The following is a 17,151-nucleotide window of genomic DNA, read 5'->3' as shown; positions in this document are numbered from 1 at the left end:
GACGCTCCTATTGGCTACGCGGCGCTGTACGGCGGAAGCGCCCCTCAGTGCGGGTCATGGCGGGTGCCGTCGGGTGCCGCCATCGCGGTGTCGGCCATGGCGCTGCCGGTGGAGGAGTGGCGGCTGTACGCCGCCCGGCGCTGGGCCTCGCTGGAGCCGCCGCTGCGGGAGCGCTTGGCGGCAGCGTCGTTGCCAGAGACGCTGCGCTTGGGCTGCGGCCTCCTGCGGTGAGCGATGGGGCGGAGCGGGGCCGGGGCGGGCGGCGTGCGGAGCTGACCCGCCGTGTCCCCTAGGCCTGAGGCGGACGCGGCGGCTTTGCGGCGCTTGTGCCGCCGGACGCGCGTAGGGAAGGAGCCGGCGGCCGCTCGCTTCTACCGTGAGGAGGGAAACCGGCTGTTCGGCCGCCGCCAGTACGCGGCCGCCTTGAGGCTCTATTCGCAGGTAGGTGGGGTGGGGGCAGCCCCGTCTGAGCCCCTCACGGCCCGGGGGGCTCGGCTGAAGGGCTCCTTGGTGAGGGTCTGGCGGTTCCCGTGAGGGGATTCCCGCGCAAAGTGTCCGGTTCAGGGTCCCCGTGGCATACCCTGAGGTCTTTGGTCTCCGCAGGCGGCGTCCCACGAGCTCCCCGGCAGCCCCGAGGTCGCCGTCTGCTTTGCCAACCGCTCCGCGGCCCTCTTCCACCTCGGGCACTTTGAGGTAAGAAGTGGTGGGGCAGCCCGACCTAACCCCTTTTCCCCTGCCAAGCTCCTCTCAGCGAGTCTGAGCCCACAGAGGGTGACCAGAGGCCTCCTGTGTAGCAACAGCACTAGAACACGCTGCCTAGGAGGGAGGGGTGTGGAGGCTCCTTCTCTGAAGGTCTCCAAACCCACCTGGACACGTTCCTGTGCTCCCTGATCGGGGGGCTGGGCTGGATGAGCTCTGGAGGGTCATTTCCAAACCCTACCATTCTGGGATTCTGAGAGATGAGGCTGGGGCAAGGAGCCTGAGCACCACCTGAGGTGTTACAGCAGTGTTTGCACACATGGTTCTGGTGGGTGCTTCTGCAAACTCTGTTATAAGGGTCATTTGAGGGTTAGAACAAGACACTGTTAATCAGATGTGCTTCCAAAGCATCTATTATTGCTTAAAGTTTCTGAAAGGTTACTCCTTTTGTTCTCATCCTACGTCAGGAGGCTGTATTTGGCCAGCAGATTGGCTTTATGTGTGGAAATTGATGATTAACCTTGTCTTACTAAAACGTTCTACGTCTTAGATGGAACGAAAAAGCACAAGTCTCAGCTGGTTTTCAAGTACATTTGAAAGGCCTTGTCTTTGTTTCTAGGTTTGTTTGGAAGATATTGCCAGGGCTGAAAGTCATGGCTACCCAGACAGGCTGCTGCCCAAGGTCTTGCTGCGGAAAGTTGAATGTCTGCTGTGTTTGGGGAGGTTACAGGATGCAGCAGATACCCTCAGTATGGTGGAGAATAAAATCACCATGGATGGGAAGGTGACTAGTCCTGCACACCAGACACTGCTGAAAAAGTTAAGTCAGCTGAAGATTAAATTGCACGAGAAAGAAAGTCATCCAGAGCCTGCACAAGAGGCATGTGGTGACAATCAAACCCAGCTGGAGATCTGGGAAGAGAATGACAGTATTTCAGGTGCATCTTCGTCTCTGAGCTTGGATTTTGATATAGAGAGAGGGCGTCACTTGGTGGCCTCCCAGGACATCGGGCCAGGACAGAGCTTGTTGAAAGAGGAGGCCTTTGTAAGTGTGCTCTGCCCAGGGGAGAGCCTTCTTCTGCAGGACAGCAGTGGAACAGCGTGGGATACTCGAGTCACTAATGCAGATCTTTATTGCCACCATTGTCTGAGGCAGCTCTTGGCCTCGCTGCCTTGCCGTGGTTGTAGTTACGCAAAGTACTGCAGCCAGAACTGTGCAGATGTGGCATGGGAGAGGTACCACAGGACAGAATGCTCCCTGGGAGCACTGCTGCTCACTTTAGGGGTCTTTTGCCATGTTGCCTTGAGGACTGTTCTACTGGCTGGATTTGCAGAGGTTGGCAGGCTGGTGGAATGGTCCCATGATGGGGACAAGGTCCTTGAGGCACCAGATACAAGAGCTGATAACAGAGGTATCCCTGGTTGTAACAACAATGGTCAGTACCAGAGTTGTTACCAAGCTGTCTTCAACCTTTTGCCACACACAGAGAAGCACAGCCCTGAACATAAGTTCCTTTGCATGCTGAGTGTGGTAGCTATATGCAAACAACTGCAAGAAGCTGGCCTAGAGGCTGCTGTTTTGAATCAGGAACCATCTGAGAAGTTGTCCAAACCAAAGACATGTGAAAAAACATCAGGTGAATTGTCTCCAGAGCTGAAGACTGTGGCAGAAGCAATGCTGAGGCATGTGTTACAGCTGCAATGTAATGCACAAGCAATCACTGTAATGCAGGAGTTGGGTAAGATACAAACTTGTAAGCTCTTCTGTGTTGTCCTTGCTCATCTAACTTGCTGTGAATTGCAGATGGGAATGAGTTGCTTAAAATTTAATGGCCTGTTCTTTGGTGCACATGTAAAGGGTATTCAGTTATTTATGGCAGCAATATACCAGAACCCTTTCTATCTGCAATTGGTGGTTGCATAAGTTGCGTGGGTTCCTGAGCATTCGTTCACAACCTCCTTGTTTTCCCTCTGGCTGTAGGGTCCGGAGATGGTGCTGTTGTAAAGAAGAAGCCTGTGCGCCTGGCGACAGCCTTCTTTCCTGTGCTCAGCCTTCTGAACCACTCCTGCTGTCCCAATACCAGTGTGTCATTTAGTGGGACAGCTGCCACTGTCAGGGCATCACAGCCAATCCCAAGTGGCCAAGAGATTTTCCATTGCTATGGTAAGTATTAACTCCCTGCTTGTCTCAGGGCATAGACGTCCGTTCACCTCTACTTGGCACACTCACTAATTGCTATTAATGTCATCATTCCTACTATAACATTGCTGGAGTCTTTGTTTCTGTGTGAGCCTTGATCAAAGATATTAATGCAAGATTTTATCTCCTGAGCCTGCTGTTATATTTTCAGTCTCCCCTTACTTTCTGTCCAGAAGCTGCTATACCTAGTCTCAATTATAACAAAGATAGATGTAGTCTGATGTTAAAAGCTGTTCCTGTTTAGAGATTTCTACCTTTGCCATCCCTTTACAGGTCCTCACCGGTGTAGAATGAAGGTTGCTGAGAGGCAGCAGCTTCTCAGTCAGTATTTCTTTGAGTGTCACTGTCAGGCATGCCTGGATGAGTTACAGTCTGATGTGAGTGTGGTGTCCATGAGAAACTCATTCTGCTGTCCTAGCTGCCAGTCTCCAATGCAGGTAGTTCTTCCAAAGCTAACAATGGTGAAACTTACTGGGGTGTGTAACATTTGGGTCTCTGGGAAAGTCAAGAGTTAAAGAATTCAGTCTATGATCTCTACTCAGAAGGCAAAAGCTCCTGTAGAGGCAAGACAGCATCACACTGCTCTTAGCAGCTTTCTTGTAATGTTCTTGCATGTCAGTCTTCCAGCATTACAGGGAAAATAATGCCTTTAACAGCAAGGTAAAATCACCTGGAACTTGATGAAGGAACTTTAGAATATCAGGACTGTGGACTAGAGGAAGGGGAATATTTAAGAAAGAAAACAGTGGCCTGGAGTCTAGCACAGAATGTGTATGTACAGGGGCTGTATGTAGAGAGAGTCTCAGTCTCTGCAGCTCAGAGTATGGAAAGGAAACCAGCTTGTGTTGTGGGTTAGATGGGGAGAAGTCAACATAGCGTGTATTTTGTATGAATATGAGCTGTGTAGGACATGGCCTGCTAATATATAGCTCACCTAGCTGTTCCTGGAGGTTTCTCATACAGTTGAATAAGAGCCATTTAGAAGCAAGTCACTTTGTTTAACAAGTGCAGTTGAGCAACAATTTAGCATCTCTGTAATACAGAGATATCAGAGATGGAAAGCGAGCTTTGAGCTGAACGTGAGCAGGAATGATCACACAGATGATTTCCACAGGGAGAAGACATGCTTTGCTGTTCAAATGAAGTTTGTGCAATCTCAGTCAGCAGAGAGAACCTGTCACGTCGTTTACAGGACCTTGAGCGGCAAATCAAGGAAGCCTTAGAGCTGCTGAGAGACAGGAAGGCTGGTAAGGCTCAGCTTTCTACTTTAAGGTCAGCAGCTATTAAGTACACCTCGGGAGACCCGCGGTTCTTGCCATGAGATGGCACTGTTGCTTAGGGATTTGGGGTCTTCTGGCAGGCAGCCTCCTGTCCTTGGAGACTTGAGCTTTAGGGTTTTTATACACCCTTATCTGGGTGTCAATCTAAGTCACACGTTGTCCCATAGTAACTAAAAGTGCTTGGGAGTTATGCATTCCCAGGCCTTGCTTTCCTGGAGTGAGTCAGGTGAATGCTGGCTTTGAATAAGCAGAGCTGCAGATGAACTCAATGTTTAATCCTGTCCAAATCCAAATCTAACTGTGTAACGTGCAAAGATAAGATTGGACTGATTTTGTTTCATGGATCATCCAGCAGAATGGATTTTAAACCCCATTTTGTTACAGATCAAGCTATCCAAATGCTCCTGAAGTGTCAGGTGGATGCTGGAAACTTCTTGTCTCCAGAGCATTTACTGATGGGAGAGATGGAGGATCATCTGGCACAGGTCTATGCTACTCTTGGTATGGCATTGTCTTTTCATAACCTTTCGTTTTCTGAACTTGAATTTAGAATGACTAACCTTTTCTCTGACTGGCCCTTTCACTTTACTCCTACTGCATTTCTCTAGGCCCTCAGAAAGACTACTTCAGTTAAAACTGCACACCCAGCAGCCAGTGAACAATAACGTGTTCTCATGTTCTTCTAGATTCCCTGTCCTGGTTCTGAGGTCAGCAGCCTCCCAAGAGTGCTGTGAACATAGCTCATCACATTTTGCATAATGCTGTCAGATTCTTCAGGTGGCACTAGCTCCAGAAAATATTTATTCATGTCTTCAATTTGTTTGAGTTTCTGGGTTTTTTTTTTCCATCAGGAAAGTGGCAGGAAGCAGCCAGACACCTGGAGAGGAGTATTGAGATTGTGGAAATGCATCACGGGCCATCAAGTGTAGAAACAGGTCATGAACTTCTCAAGCTGGCACAAATTCTCTTCAATGGGTAAATTTGCTTTCATTCTCACTCCCTTCCCTGCACCACAATATCATGGCAGGTGGTCCTTGACACCTCACAGGTGTCTTGCAGGACCCTGAGAAGTCTGACACAGGTACAAAAGTTAACTCCATTACGGTTTAGTTACATCTCATATGACTCTTTTTGGGCTCACTTCTCTGCTTTGTCCATGTCTATTCTTTTCTTCTCCCTGGCTCTGTTTATTCCCTGTGTTACTGTTTTATTTTGACAGCTCTTCTCCCCTGGTGTTTATGTGTCAGTTGTATAATGTTGCTGACATTTTTTCAAAGGAGGAAATAAAATCCTCTTGCTTTGTTTTGGCCTTCTTTTGACAAGCAAATCCTCTGAGTGCTTCTGAAAATCTCACAGCACCTTCCTGTAACTGAATTAATTTTGATGGGAGCTGCAGTGAGGAAGTAGTGAGTACCTGTACTCAATGTTATAAGATTTTATCCATCTCTGTACTTATTTTTCCTCCCCATCCTCCCTTTGCAGTTGAAGTGCATGCTGTTTGCCTGGTACTGAAAAGCAGTGGAGGGTAGGATCTATACCCATGAACAGGCTTAGGTTTTTATTGGGGAAGGGATAAAGGTTGTGGAAGTCAAGGAGCTGTAGTAAGTATTTTGTGTACTCTCTCCTTATCCTCTTCCTATTTCAGATTCGCAGTTTCTAAAGCTCTGAGCACAATTCAAAGAGCAGAGGAGATTTTGTCAGTGCACTGTGGTCCCCAGAGTACTCAGATCCAGGAACTACAAGAGATGAAGGCCTGTCTGTCAGAGCTTCCCAGAAGCATCCTCCAGAGGACTTAATTTCCCTGTCAAAGGAAGCAGCAATGTGATCTTTCATCAAAGCTAAGTTTCATGTGGTAAGGTAGTCATGTAGTACAAGCTGGAAAATCATGTGTAAGAACAACTTGAATGAAACCTGAAATGCTCTTTAGTGGCACTGTTGTAAATAAAATGACCAATTCTAACATGAGGGGTCTGTGTGGTATGGTGGCAGTAGATGCTGTTGTGTAATTTCTACATTTCAAACCCATAATGTGGGTTTGAAGCAAATGTTTTGAGCTGCTTGTGTGTGTGTGTATGTGTTTCTACAGATGTGCATCTCCCATGTGTGGTACCCTGATGGTTATGGAGGTGCAGCCATCCAGACCACACACTGCCTTTTGTTTGTAATGCTATGAAGCACTTTTCTTCTTGCCAGTGTGAAGTGGAAATGGTTGGAATGAATGAAGCAGCAGGCTGGGAAGTGCAAACTTAGAAGCTATAAGAGGGAGCACTGCAGAACTTGGAGGGCTACCAGCACAGAGCTGTCAGTGATGAGGGATTCAGTGTAAACAACTGGCAGGAGGTTGGAAGACAGGATAGGGAAAAATGCAGAATACACCAGGTTTTACTTGCATATAGGTCACAGAACTGCATTGTGGCTCCTCTGGGGAAAATGAGAGTGTGTAGGCACACAGTCTTTCAAGGGAGAATACTGGGGCTTGCTGAGATTAATAGCAAAGCTATTTTATTGCAGCATGAAGGCATAAGATTTGCAAGTTGTGTCTTTGTGCAGCAGAGCAGGGAGCCAGTATTCCCTCCCAATACCACCCTTTCCATTTGGGCCCTACCATTGCAAATTACTGTGAAGGGATCTAAATGTTCCTGGGATCCAGGATCTTGCCAATGAAGAGGAGGGTTCCAGTGGTATCATCTCTCAGTACAAGAAGGAAAGGTCTGTCCACGTGATATTCTATGGGGAAGGTCAGACGAGCAGCGTTCACTCCAGGATTTGGTGTGGATCTTTCCCCATCTTCACTAAGCTCCAGAATTGCCTTGTGTTGCACATGAGATAGCTTAATAGGTTTGACAGAAATCTTGGTAAAATCAGGTGATGTGAAAAGCGATTGGAGCCCTGGAGAAAAGAGAGGAAGAAAATTCCATTAGCTAGAAGTAGGTGAGGGAGCAGTACTGCTAATGCTGTGATCCAGGAGGACATGTGGCCACTGTGGTAGAGTTTAATTGGGGTAACAGGGAGAAAAAGCTTACATCTGTTTGTAATGAGCTTCTCCCTCTCAATCCCAAAGGCATTGTATGAGCTTGGTGGAAAGGTGTGACAGAAAGTTGAGGAGTCTGGACCAAGGTGATTTAGTTGTTGGTGAAATCTCTACAGACTGCCAGCAGGACCTAGCTAACAACCCACCAGCTTCATATTCTTCTGAGAGCAGGAAGCAACTTGCCCACTGCTTTGAGCCCTGGCAGTCTGCAGAGGATGTGTGATATACATACGTGTCTCCTTTAGTGTGTTGCCAAGTGCCTCTTCATAGTTGAGCTTTAGTTTGGGCAAGCTTAGCACAGCGTGGACCGTCTTCAGCTCCTTGTCTACATCATGGACAAACTCAGAAGTCAGGCTTTCCTCAATCAGAGACATATTCTGGATCACCTTCGTAGGCAGGAAGAACATGGCACTGATTCCCTCTGTCAATGGCAGCTGGGCAATCTGAAAGGCCAGTTTTATATATATAAGAAAGGGTCACATCAATAATTTTATCCATCCCATATCAGGCACGGGCCTGAATCTCAACTGCCTGGTCAGCCTTTCCAGTTAATATTTGTCTGTCTCTGTTTTTATTGGACAAGATGCTTCTTGACCCATCTGGCACCCAGGCTTTCATAAATACGTGCTGCACTCTTTTGTCTATTGCATGGCAAGTGCTCCCTCTCACCTTTTTGAATCCTGCAGTATTGCTCTGGGGGATTCTCAGCTAGCACACCTTCAAGTTCATGCTACAGTGAAAGATATGTTGAAAGAGGTAGAGATGGAATGAGGGCTCTGCTCTGCCCTTCTTGCTCAACTTTAGGTCAAACAATATAAGCTACTAGGACCTGTGTATTTAAATTGTGCACTGCTTGTCACACAGCCAATGCAGAAACAGGATATTTTAAGAATCAACAGTCTGCCTTTGGAAATAGGGATTGCAAAACTAGCCTGATGGGGGAGGCAAGGCTTTCTTCTATGATGGATTAACAGGTAAGTGTAGCTGAGCCTGTTCCTCAGTAGGTTTAGGAGATCTTGTGTGATATTTACTCTCTGACCTTGCAGTTGAGTTCTGAGTCAAAACCGTATCGCAGTATGGCTTTGGGGTCTGACATCATGGACACCTTCACAGTTCTATCCTCATCCAGGTGGAAGTCCTTCAGGGCAGTCTTCTTGGTGTCAAACTTGGTTTTCCATGTCCCTGTTTTTTTTAAAAGACAAAATGGGAAGATTTTCTGTGTGGCTGAGTAATCTTGAGCTCCATATCCAGGGTATTTGTGCTTTAAGAGTTGAGGCACAACTGAATGACAATAGGGATGGAAATAGACTGATTGGAACCACTTATTTACTGCCACTCTTTGACCCTTTCTTTTCATCTGAGAATTGACTAAATGGGAAATAAGAAATCAAGCCAGTGTATGGGTGGAGTAGCTATTGGGAAGTTGATGTCTACTTATGTAATTACAAAACTATTTTAAAGGGTAACAATTGTGTCAATGCATATAAAGTGCTTATTTCCCCACCCTTTATTTTGCTCTTGTCTCTAAGCAATAATTCTCCAGGACACTGGCTTACAGCATGTTCTAAAACTGCTCTCTAGTGTCTTCCTCCATTCCCTCTAAGGCTGAGTGCACTCTTTAAAATGTGCCTTCCCTAAATGGTAATAGTCTGTCTCTTGCCATGGAGTTCTCTGAGCTTAAACTTTCTTCTGTGGTCTCTTACTGCAAATAGGTCAAGATTCAGCTTCCCAAGAGCAATAATTCCTCCCTGGAGGACTATTTCTATTCAGGTAGCATGAATTTTTTCTTCCTTATTGAATATTCTCAAACACTCTCTTCTTGTGCTCGGTCTCTGTCAGTCTGTTTGCCCCTTGGAAGTGAGAGCATTCCCTCAAATCCCTCACAAGCTTAATAGACACTCTCTGTAACCAAGTCCACAACATTCTTACCCTTGAAGTGAGCAGCTCCAGCAAGAAGAATGCTGACATCTGTGGGCATGTCCTTCATGAACCTCATAATCCTTCCCTTTGTCTGCTGTCGTACCCAGTTGTTGATTTCTTGGAGGTCTAACTGGGTATTGCCACTCAGTGCCCTCAGACGCATCTTGTAGGACTTCTCTAGCTGGCTGTGAAAACCAGGCTTCACCCTCAGTCCTGGGGAACAAAAACATTGATGTTGCAGCTAGCTCCCTTATCACAACAATCCCAAGGCAGCAGATTGCAATCCAAAGCCCAGCAGCAGTTCTCTGCTAAAACATCTGCAGCTGTGTGTGTGTCTGTGTGTGTGTGTGTTCAGAAACCTTCTTTGAAGAAGAGTGACTGAAGGCACGTGGAGGAAACTGATCCAGATCCTATAGCCAGCAATGCTGGAGCATGGGATAACTTCTGAAAAGAAAGGAGATAAGAACAGAAGGTTTGGACACAGCTATTCCTACATCAGTCTGGCTTCTTTCTCCAGCTTGCCTTATGAATGTGGCTTACTCAACCTATTGGATTCTTGGAACCAGCAGGTTCCAAAAGATAGCTCTTAACTTTCTCAGCAGATGTGTATTGTATGCAGAAAGCAGACCTTTCAAATAGCTCTTCAAGGAATTAAACAAAGGAATATGGCTGAATGCTGTCACAAATAGAAAATGTGATTTGTGGTTCCTGGAAGTTAGCAACACCTGCCAGAAAACCTAGAGTAAAACCAGAGAAAAACCTGCCAGAAAACCAGAGTAAAGGTACAATCCTCAGCAAGTTTCTTCTAGGTCATCTGTGTCAGCTGCTCTGTCACCAGCATCTTTGTGTGCACGAGTCTGGTCTTTTACTTACGTACACACAGGATTTTCAGGCTTTTTCTGGAGCAGCAACAGCATTCCATGCACTGTCTGCATCCTGGCCCAACAGTATGTGAGAGCCAGAGCTGTCAGTGCAGTGTTGTTCAGTGTGTTCTACCTGCTGCTAGTTATTTAGGTAAAATTTCATAGAGAAGAAGAAAGACACTTACTTTTCTCCAGGACAATACGGGAGGCACTTCTCATGCTCTTCTCTGGTCCAGTCACGCTGCTCAGTAGGTCCTTGTAAGTGTCATGAACCTCAGCTTTGTTAAGCAGATCATAGAAGAGAGCCCGAGAAATCACATCTTCTGTTCTTTCTCCAGCCCCTGCCAATGCCAAGGACAGCAAATGAGAGAGGGCCCATGGAACCACAGGCCACGGGGGAACAGGGGCAGGGACTCACCGAGGGAGAGACCAGAAAGTGCAGTAGCCAGGCTGAATGGGGACAGCAGCACGTTGGCAGTGGCTGTCCTGCTGGATTGCTGACGGTACAGGTCGTAGCCAAAGTTGGAGACTGCTGCTGCCAACTTGTTTATGGGGCTCTTGTAGAACGGATCTTCCTCTTCGACCTCGCCAACGTTCGCTCCATCGGCGGTGGCAGAGTTCTGGCAGGTACAGGGAGCACTGGGGTTAGACTGGCAGTTTACAAGGGTAGGTAGAGTTTGTGATAAACATTTCAGAGGCAAACAATCTGCAGCTACTCTGCAGTGAAGTACCAGCCTGATCTTACTGATAGAGAGCGTAGGAACAGTTACTTTAATGTGTCCAAGTAAAGCTGAAGGCAGCACTCAGATTGGAATCCACTATTTCTGCCTCATGGTCATCCACTGATGTAACTACTGTGGTTTTATCTAGGTAAAGAAGGAGTTAGTCTCATTATGTTGCTAAATAAAATCCCAGTAATTTAGGAGGGTGGTGCTTAATCCTTCCAGAAGAGTCTCTAAGTTGCCTGCTGCAAGTAGCTCTCCCTCGCTCTCGGTGTGGTGTCTCCTACTCACCTGCTCATTAGCTGAGTTCTGGGATCTGCTTGGCACAGTTAAGAGACCCAGGAAAAGGAGAACCACAGGAGTCTGCATGCCTGAACCTAGAGTAAGAAATATGATAGAGGTAGTTTGAGCAACCAAGCAAATACCTCTCTACCACTACTGTTTGCTGTACCTGGTTGTGACAGGAACTGCAATGACACACGTTGCTGCTTGTCCTTCCCAGTTATGAAACACACACCTGGTGATAGCTGGGTTTTCTTCTCTGGTTTAAAGTATTCAGTCAGTCTGGCCTCAATAACTCTAGCAATGGGCAAGCACACATGCCTGGGTGTGCCTGAGCACAAAAGCAGATGTGTGTGGCCCAAACCACACTGATGCTGGCAGTTACTGAGTGCCAAGGTCTAGAAAAGCACTAAATGATATCTTCTGAGTTTTAGACTTTAAAAAAAATCAATACTTTCTATATAAAAAGCAGAAAATCCATATTGTTGAGTGGGACAGAAGACAAAGCTGACTGGTTACTGCTCTGCTGTACAAGTTACCTGCCTCAGGCAGTAGTTTGTCATGTTTCTTGTGTCTGCACGTTCCTGGAAGGCTGTACAGCCTATAAGCATTCTTTACTTCTTATTTGTAATTCAATAAAGTAGAAGTAGAAGAGCTTTCTTAAAAGACACTGAGGAAAGAGGCTGGGAACAGATACCTAACACAGGACCAGATCTAGAGAAGTGAAAAAACAGCTTTTAAGGGAGGGGGGAGAAAAGCATCAAACTCCCCAAACTCCTTCTGTGGAATCTTTTAATTGCTGCAGTATTGGCATATGTGACTCTTCCAGACAGCTCTGTCTGGCCTGAAGGGCAGTGTGTAACCCAGGGTTTCACTGTGGGTGAAGCAGAGCTGCTGCAGAAGTGTCATGCCCCCGAGCACAGACGCCACTGAGGCTGGGCTGAAGCAATGTTTATAGAGATTGCCAGAAATTAAAGGAAGAGGGTTGTATTTAACTAACCCCTGTGATCCAGTGAAGAAGGAGAGAGAACATGTGTTTCAGATTAACTGCAGCTATAAAGAAAACATGCCTACTGGTAGAAATACAACTTAAAGCCACGTGGCCGTGACAGCCCCAGTTCAGTCCGTTCAGGTAGAGGTTTTCCTTCAGTGAAAGACAGTTTATTGTTTCTCTTTCCTGCACAAACCTTTTCCTTCTGGAGGTAGTTCTGTCTTGGAGAAAAAGGTGTTGCAGTGCAGGTTTTAAGATTTCATGTGTGTTTAGACAGTGTAGCCCAGGAGTGGTACCCTCTTTTCCCCTGTGCACTTGCAGCCTGGTCCTGGCTGCTGTGTAGATGAGCTATTCTGGAGCAGCACGTGTGTATGAAGAGGATTTACTATGCTGGACCAAAAGTGTTTGGTGGCAGGATAGTGGATATGGTGTTGGGATTGCTCATATCATTGCAGATTTACAATGAACAGGCACCATGCTGAAAGAGAGATGACAGAAGCCCTGAGTGAGTCCAAGTTAACCAGGCCTTAGCGAGGGCTTTGTGAGGGTGCCTGCAGCAGGCAGTACTCTTGCATGCTGAGCAGGAGAGGTTTGGCCCAGGCTAGTTCAGAGATGGAGGTTTTCCATGGAGCATAACCTTTTCTCTGAATAAAAATTAGACAAATAATCTCAACACAACCTCTGCTTCCAACTGCACTGAGCTCCTGGGAGCAGGAGAGCGGAGATTGGTTTTGCAGACTTGTTTTGTTTTTGCCAGTACTGTCACCAGCTTCATATTTCTCAAACTTTGGCCAAAAAGCTATTTCCATTTTAGAAAGACAAAGGCTTTTGCATGTGAATTGGTCTGAACATCTGGATTTGATTTGCATGTCTCTTAGCACACAGCCAAAAATGCAGAGTAAAGAATTTGGTTGGAGCAGAGGTGGGATGGTTTCAGGCATGGTGTTAAAATCTGTGGGTGCCTTTAAAAAAGAAGAGAAGGAGCAGCAACATGCAGCATGTGATGTTACAGTCAGGAAGGTGCAGGCAGAAAACCTTGAGAGATGAGCTGAGAAGGAGCTTTGTGTCTGGGAGGGAGTTGTCTATTTGTGAGGGCCTGCAGGTGCAAAGGAGATCTTTTGCTTTCCATCTATGGTGGTACAAGTCTCACACCATTTATCAACCCTTCTGATTTTAAGGGTGCTGTGAAACATCACCCATGAGTTCAGACTGCTGGATGTGATCACCCCACAGCACTAACTCCTTCTGAAGCATCTTGCAGCCACTCTAGAGGATCTGCCTATTGCCAAAGTCATTAATGTCACAAGAAAAAAACCAACAAAGCATGTTCCCAGCAGCAGCACAGCTGGAGAAGGGCAGAAATCCACCCCAGTTCCCCAGCTCAGCCCCAGAGCCAAAGAGGTGCCCAAGGATGCTGCTGGCTCATAACCCTCAATGAGATCTCTCGTGTGGTAGATCCCACCCTTTAACACTTGCAGAAGTACCCTCCTTCTTGCATCCCACATCCTCTGGTAGCTCCCCAGCCTCAGCCCCAGCCTCCTGCTCCCCTGACTGCTGGCAGTGAGAAGGGTGAGTTGTCCCTTACCTCAGGCTGCTCTCTGCCGCTGCTGCCGTGGGCTCCCAGCGGGTGCGAGTCAGGGACAGAGTGGGTTTGGTGCAGCCACATCTGCTTTTTGCCTCTTCCCCCAGCCCAGCCTTCAGCAGGCTTCAGGTTACAGCTTCCCAGGGCTCTCTTAAAGTGCTCTGCTCCCATTTTCTGCTGCTATCAGCCTCCTGCGGAAAGGACTAACTTTTTCACCCTGTCTTCCAAAACAAATGTGCTCACTGTGATAAGGGCAGGCTAGCCAGTAGAGCACAGGTTGGAGAGGCAAATGCTCCCTACCCTGTCTGAGCAAATCCCCACACTTTTGCTGTATGTCACATGAATTTCTTCTGTCTCAGGGGTATGGTTAATGCAGCAGTATTTCATGGATTTATGGATTTAGGTCCAAGATTTAATAGAGACACTTGTAAAGTCCAAGCAGGACCTTGCTGCTGGTTAAAGCAGTGAAAAGGAAAATGTTCAGAGATGATTCTATCCAGTGGTAGTTACTAGTTAACAAGAAGTTATTAACAGAACTGGCTTCAAGTTTTTGGCTGAAAAGAGAGACTCAAAAACCAATGACTCCTGGTAAAAAAGATGAATTAGCAGAATGTTGTAGGAGCTTCCAGAACAATAAATGATGGGGAGAAGAGAAAGGGGCAGAGGGTTTTCATTATAGTTTGCAATAGAGGACTCTAGGGAAGTACCCTTCATCCATCAGTGCACATTTAAATCAAGAGAGTGTATTTTTCATCAGTATTAAATTGTAAAACTCATTGTAACTGGATCATAGAATCATAGAATGGTTGGACATTGCAGAAAACTCAATGTATTGGGGGGCAGAGGGGAGGAAACAACCCAAACCCAGTTAGTGGAAGACAAGTCCTTTTAAGGCCAGCAATGGTCAGATGTAACAGCAGCAACCAGAGAACTTGTCCCTAGTCATTCTTGGGTTGGGTTTCTTTTCACTAGTCATTTGTTACTGGCTACTGGGTGAGCCAGGATACTGGGCTAACTGGACACGTAGCTAGTCTGATCCAGGGCAGCTTTTTGTCCACTTCGAAATGCTGACAGTGAATTGCAGCCAGTAATGCCAGTGCCCCCAGTCCAGGCTTGCACTGGGACATCTTTCTGGGCTGCCAGCCTCACTGCTAACTGGTGATGGATGAGGAGCTGCTTGTGCATGCTGGCACTGAGCTGATACAGTCCCTCAGCAAAGAGGAAAAGGTGTATTTAGAGAAGCATTAGGTGCTGTTTTTGCAAGCTGGAAAACCAAATCAGGTAGTCTGCCTTGTGATTAGTCAGTGCTTCAAAGGTGACCCCTTCTAAGCAGAGAAACAGCTCTGCTTTCAACTGCTGCTCAGCTTTCTCTGTGAGAAATCATCTGCAAAGAGATGTTTGTATATGCTAGTCTTCTATCTTTGGCCCAAGAATGGGCTGTGGAGATATCTTCTGGTGGTTTTCATCTCTTTTCTACCTGATATGTGGTGTTAAAATGCCCTTTTTGGAAGGGCTGCTAGAGGAGTTTTCCCATCTCTTCTGTATCTTCAGATGAAAGCCCATCTGTTTAAACACAGGTTTGGTTTTAAACCATTTCAGAGTGGCAGTTGTATAGAATGTTCTTACAGACTAAAGTAAGATATAAGAACAAAGCAAGCTTTATTCCTGGAGGTAAAGGGTAGCCCTGAAAGGATGCATTGTACTCCTCTAACTAGATGCAAGGGCTTAAATCAGTTGTGTTAAATCAATACAAACACTTTGCTGTTGTTCTGGTTTAGGCTCAAGATAATAGGCAATACTCTGCCTGAACAATATTCACCTCTGCTATGGAGGAACTGATCATGTTCATACAAATTTGCTCTAGTGAGGTAAAAAAACCCACATCCAACATTAAAGATATTGAGACCTATTTGATATTCTCAGCCAGTGGTGCAGAGGAGCGATAGAGCCAGACACCCTGTGCTAGTCATGTCTTTTCAGAGCAGAGCTCAGTCAAAACGAAAGCTTTTGCAATGCAAAGTAGAAATTCCCAAGCAGAGGCATTAATATCACTTTGCCTTTTACAAACTGCCTCTTCTGGGGAGTTGGTGGAGTGAAAAAAAGTGTCTTAAGGTTGGTGCAAGTGATGGTTTGTTGAGCAAAGCACGGCCGTGGAGGGCTGCTGCGCTGTCAGAGAAGATGAAATTAATAGTTTGACAAGAATAGCTTGGAGGAGGAGGGATGGCAGGAAGATGGAGAATAGGAATAAGAACCAAGCTGTTCAGGAAACTGAGAATGAAGGGGGAAAAAAAACTTTATAGAAGAAGGGGAGCTGGAGGGCAGAGGCATGGAAAGGAAGACTTGCACCTGGAATTCTGCACAGGCACAACAGGGTGGAATTGAGGGAAGTTAACACTGAGACTTACCTAAGGCATGGGATGGTGTTTCTGAAGGTTAGGAATGAATCTGTATAAATAAATCAGCTAAAATGTTCCCTGTGGTCTAGAGCTTTGCCCTCATAGTGGAGCTGAATTCTTGTGGGTTTACTTGTTAAAATTACATGGCCCAGTAATTACACCCTCGTCTTGAAGGGTACGTGTCATTGCATTGGTTAGAGGGGTAGACATCTATAGCCATCCTTCCCCTTTTAGACTGCAAGAAATGTGTAATTGCAGGTTTGAGCCAGGACTTTTTATTCCCCAAAGCCTCCTGCATCCCTGAAATTCATGGTTAGTGAGTCAGTCCTTCTCTTATTCCAGCAGATGGTGCAGACTATTCAGGGACGGAGGCTCCCAGAAGCATCCTGCTCCTTCCTCTGAGGGAAGGCAGACTTCCCAAGAGAAGAAAACACTGCCAGAAGGATGGCCCTTGCGCTCTGGAACTGCTGTTTCACAAAAACAGAGCACCATCCTTTTTACCCAGAAGCTGAGGGAGCTTGGAGGCAGAATCTGCGATGGACAGGAGTTGTTTTGCACAGAAATAGCTGCAGCGTGTCAGGCTACCGTGAGTTGGACTAACATACTTCAGTGGTAGGATGGCTTGGTTGGGTGGAGGGTTCCTAAGATTCTTTCATGGCAGCTTGTTGCAAACATGCACTACTATCTCAGAACAGGGACTCAGGGAGCTGTCCCCATCTCAGTCCAGAGTAAAGCTGTAAGGAGTCATTGCCTTTTGCCAGACCAGAGCAAAAGTGGTGACATTCAGCTACAGGCATCAGAATCTGCCCCTCCTTCCCCTGGGAGCTGTCTCAGCCATCCACTGCATTGTGTTGTGGAGCAAGGAGCATCCCAGTAGAGGAACAAATCACAGATAGCATCTTGGAACCTCCCAGTAGATACCATCAGTGGTCAGGTTTTGCCCAAGAGAAAGGTTAGGGACAGCCACATCCCTGCTTATTGCTGCTCACAGGCAACATATTTGTCTCAGTCCTTGGGGCAGTCTTTAGAGATGACCTCTGTGATGAGTGAGGGGTAACAAAAGGCTGATCTTTTGCCAGACCCCCTCCTATCTTTCCTTCAGACTGTTTTTTCCCTTCCAGTCTGTGCAATTACTCAAGTTGTGTGCCTTTTTCCTTCCTCTGTTGGGCCTTCCAGTGCAACACC

At 46.7% G+C, this 17,151-nt stretch overlaps 2 protein-coding genes across 2 annotated transcripts; one reads left to right on the top strand and one right to left on the bottom strand.

Moving 5' to 3' along the window:
* Window positions 1-59: 59 nt before the first annotated feature.
* On the top strand, window positions 60-6,139 carry SMYD4 (SET and MYND domain containing 4). Its single transcript, XM_062012585.1, has 10 exons — window positions 60-227; window positions 294-441; window positions 604-693; window positions 1,319-2,438; window positions 2,681-2,863; window positions 3,173-3,336; window positions 4,014-4,146; window positions 4,564-4,680; window positions 5,031-5,154; window positions 5,825-6,139. Exons 1-10 carry the CDS (start codon window positions 97-99, stop codon window positions 5,973-5,975), a joined length of 2,361 nt encoding a protein of 786 aa, XP_061868569.1. The 5' UTR covers window positions 60-96; the 3' UTR covers window positions 5,976-6,139.
* A 516-nt stretch (window positions 6,140-6,655) lies between these two features.
* Window positions 6,656-13,679, bottom strand: SERPINF1 (serpin family F member 1). Its single transcript, XM_010198690.2, has 8 exons — window positions 13,574-13,679; window positions 11,007-11,092; window positions 10,412-10,613; window positions 10,179-10,334; window positions 9,140-9,343; window positions 8,250-8,392; window positions 7,443-7,653; window positions 6,656-7,068 (listed from the first exon to the last, which is right to left on the bottom strand). Exons 2-8 carry the CDS (start codon window positions 11,082-11,084, stop codon window positions 6,809-6,811), a joined length of 1,254 nt encoding a protein of 417 aa, XP_010196992.1. The 5' UTR covers window positions 11,085-11,092; window positions 13,574-13,679; the 3' UTR covers window positions 6,656-6,808.
* Between the last annotated feature and the right edge of the window lie 3,472 nt (window positions 13,680-17,151).

Source organism: Colius striatus, chromosome 20, assembly GCF_028858725.1.
Source record: "Colius striatus isolate bColStr4 chromosome 20, bColStr4.1.hap1, whole genome shotgun sequence".
In the NCBI taxonomy this organism is placed as follows: Eukaryota; Metazoa; Chordata; class Aves; order Coliiformes; family Coliidae; genus Colius; species Colius striatus.
The sequence above is the reverse complement of the archived record's forward strand: the minus strand, read 5'-3'. Positions and strand labels throughout refer to the sequence as shown.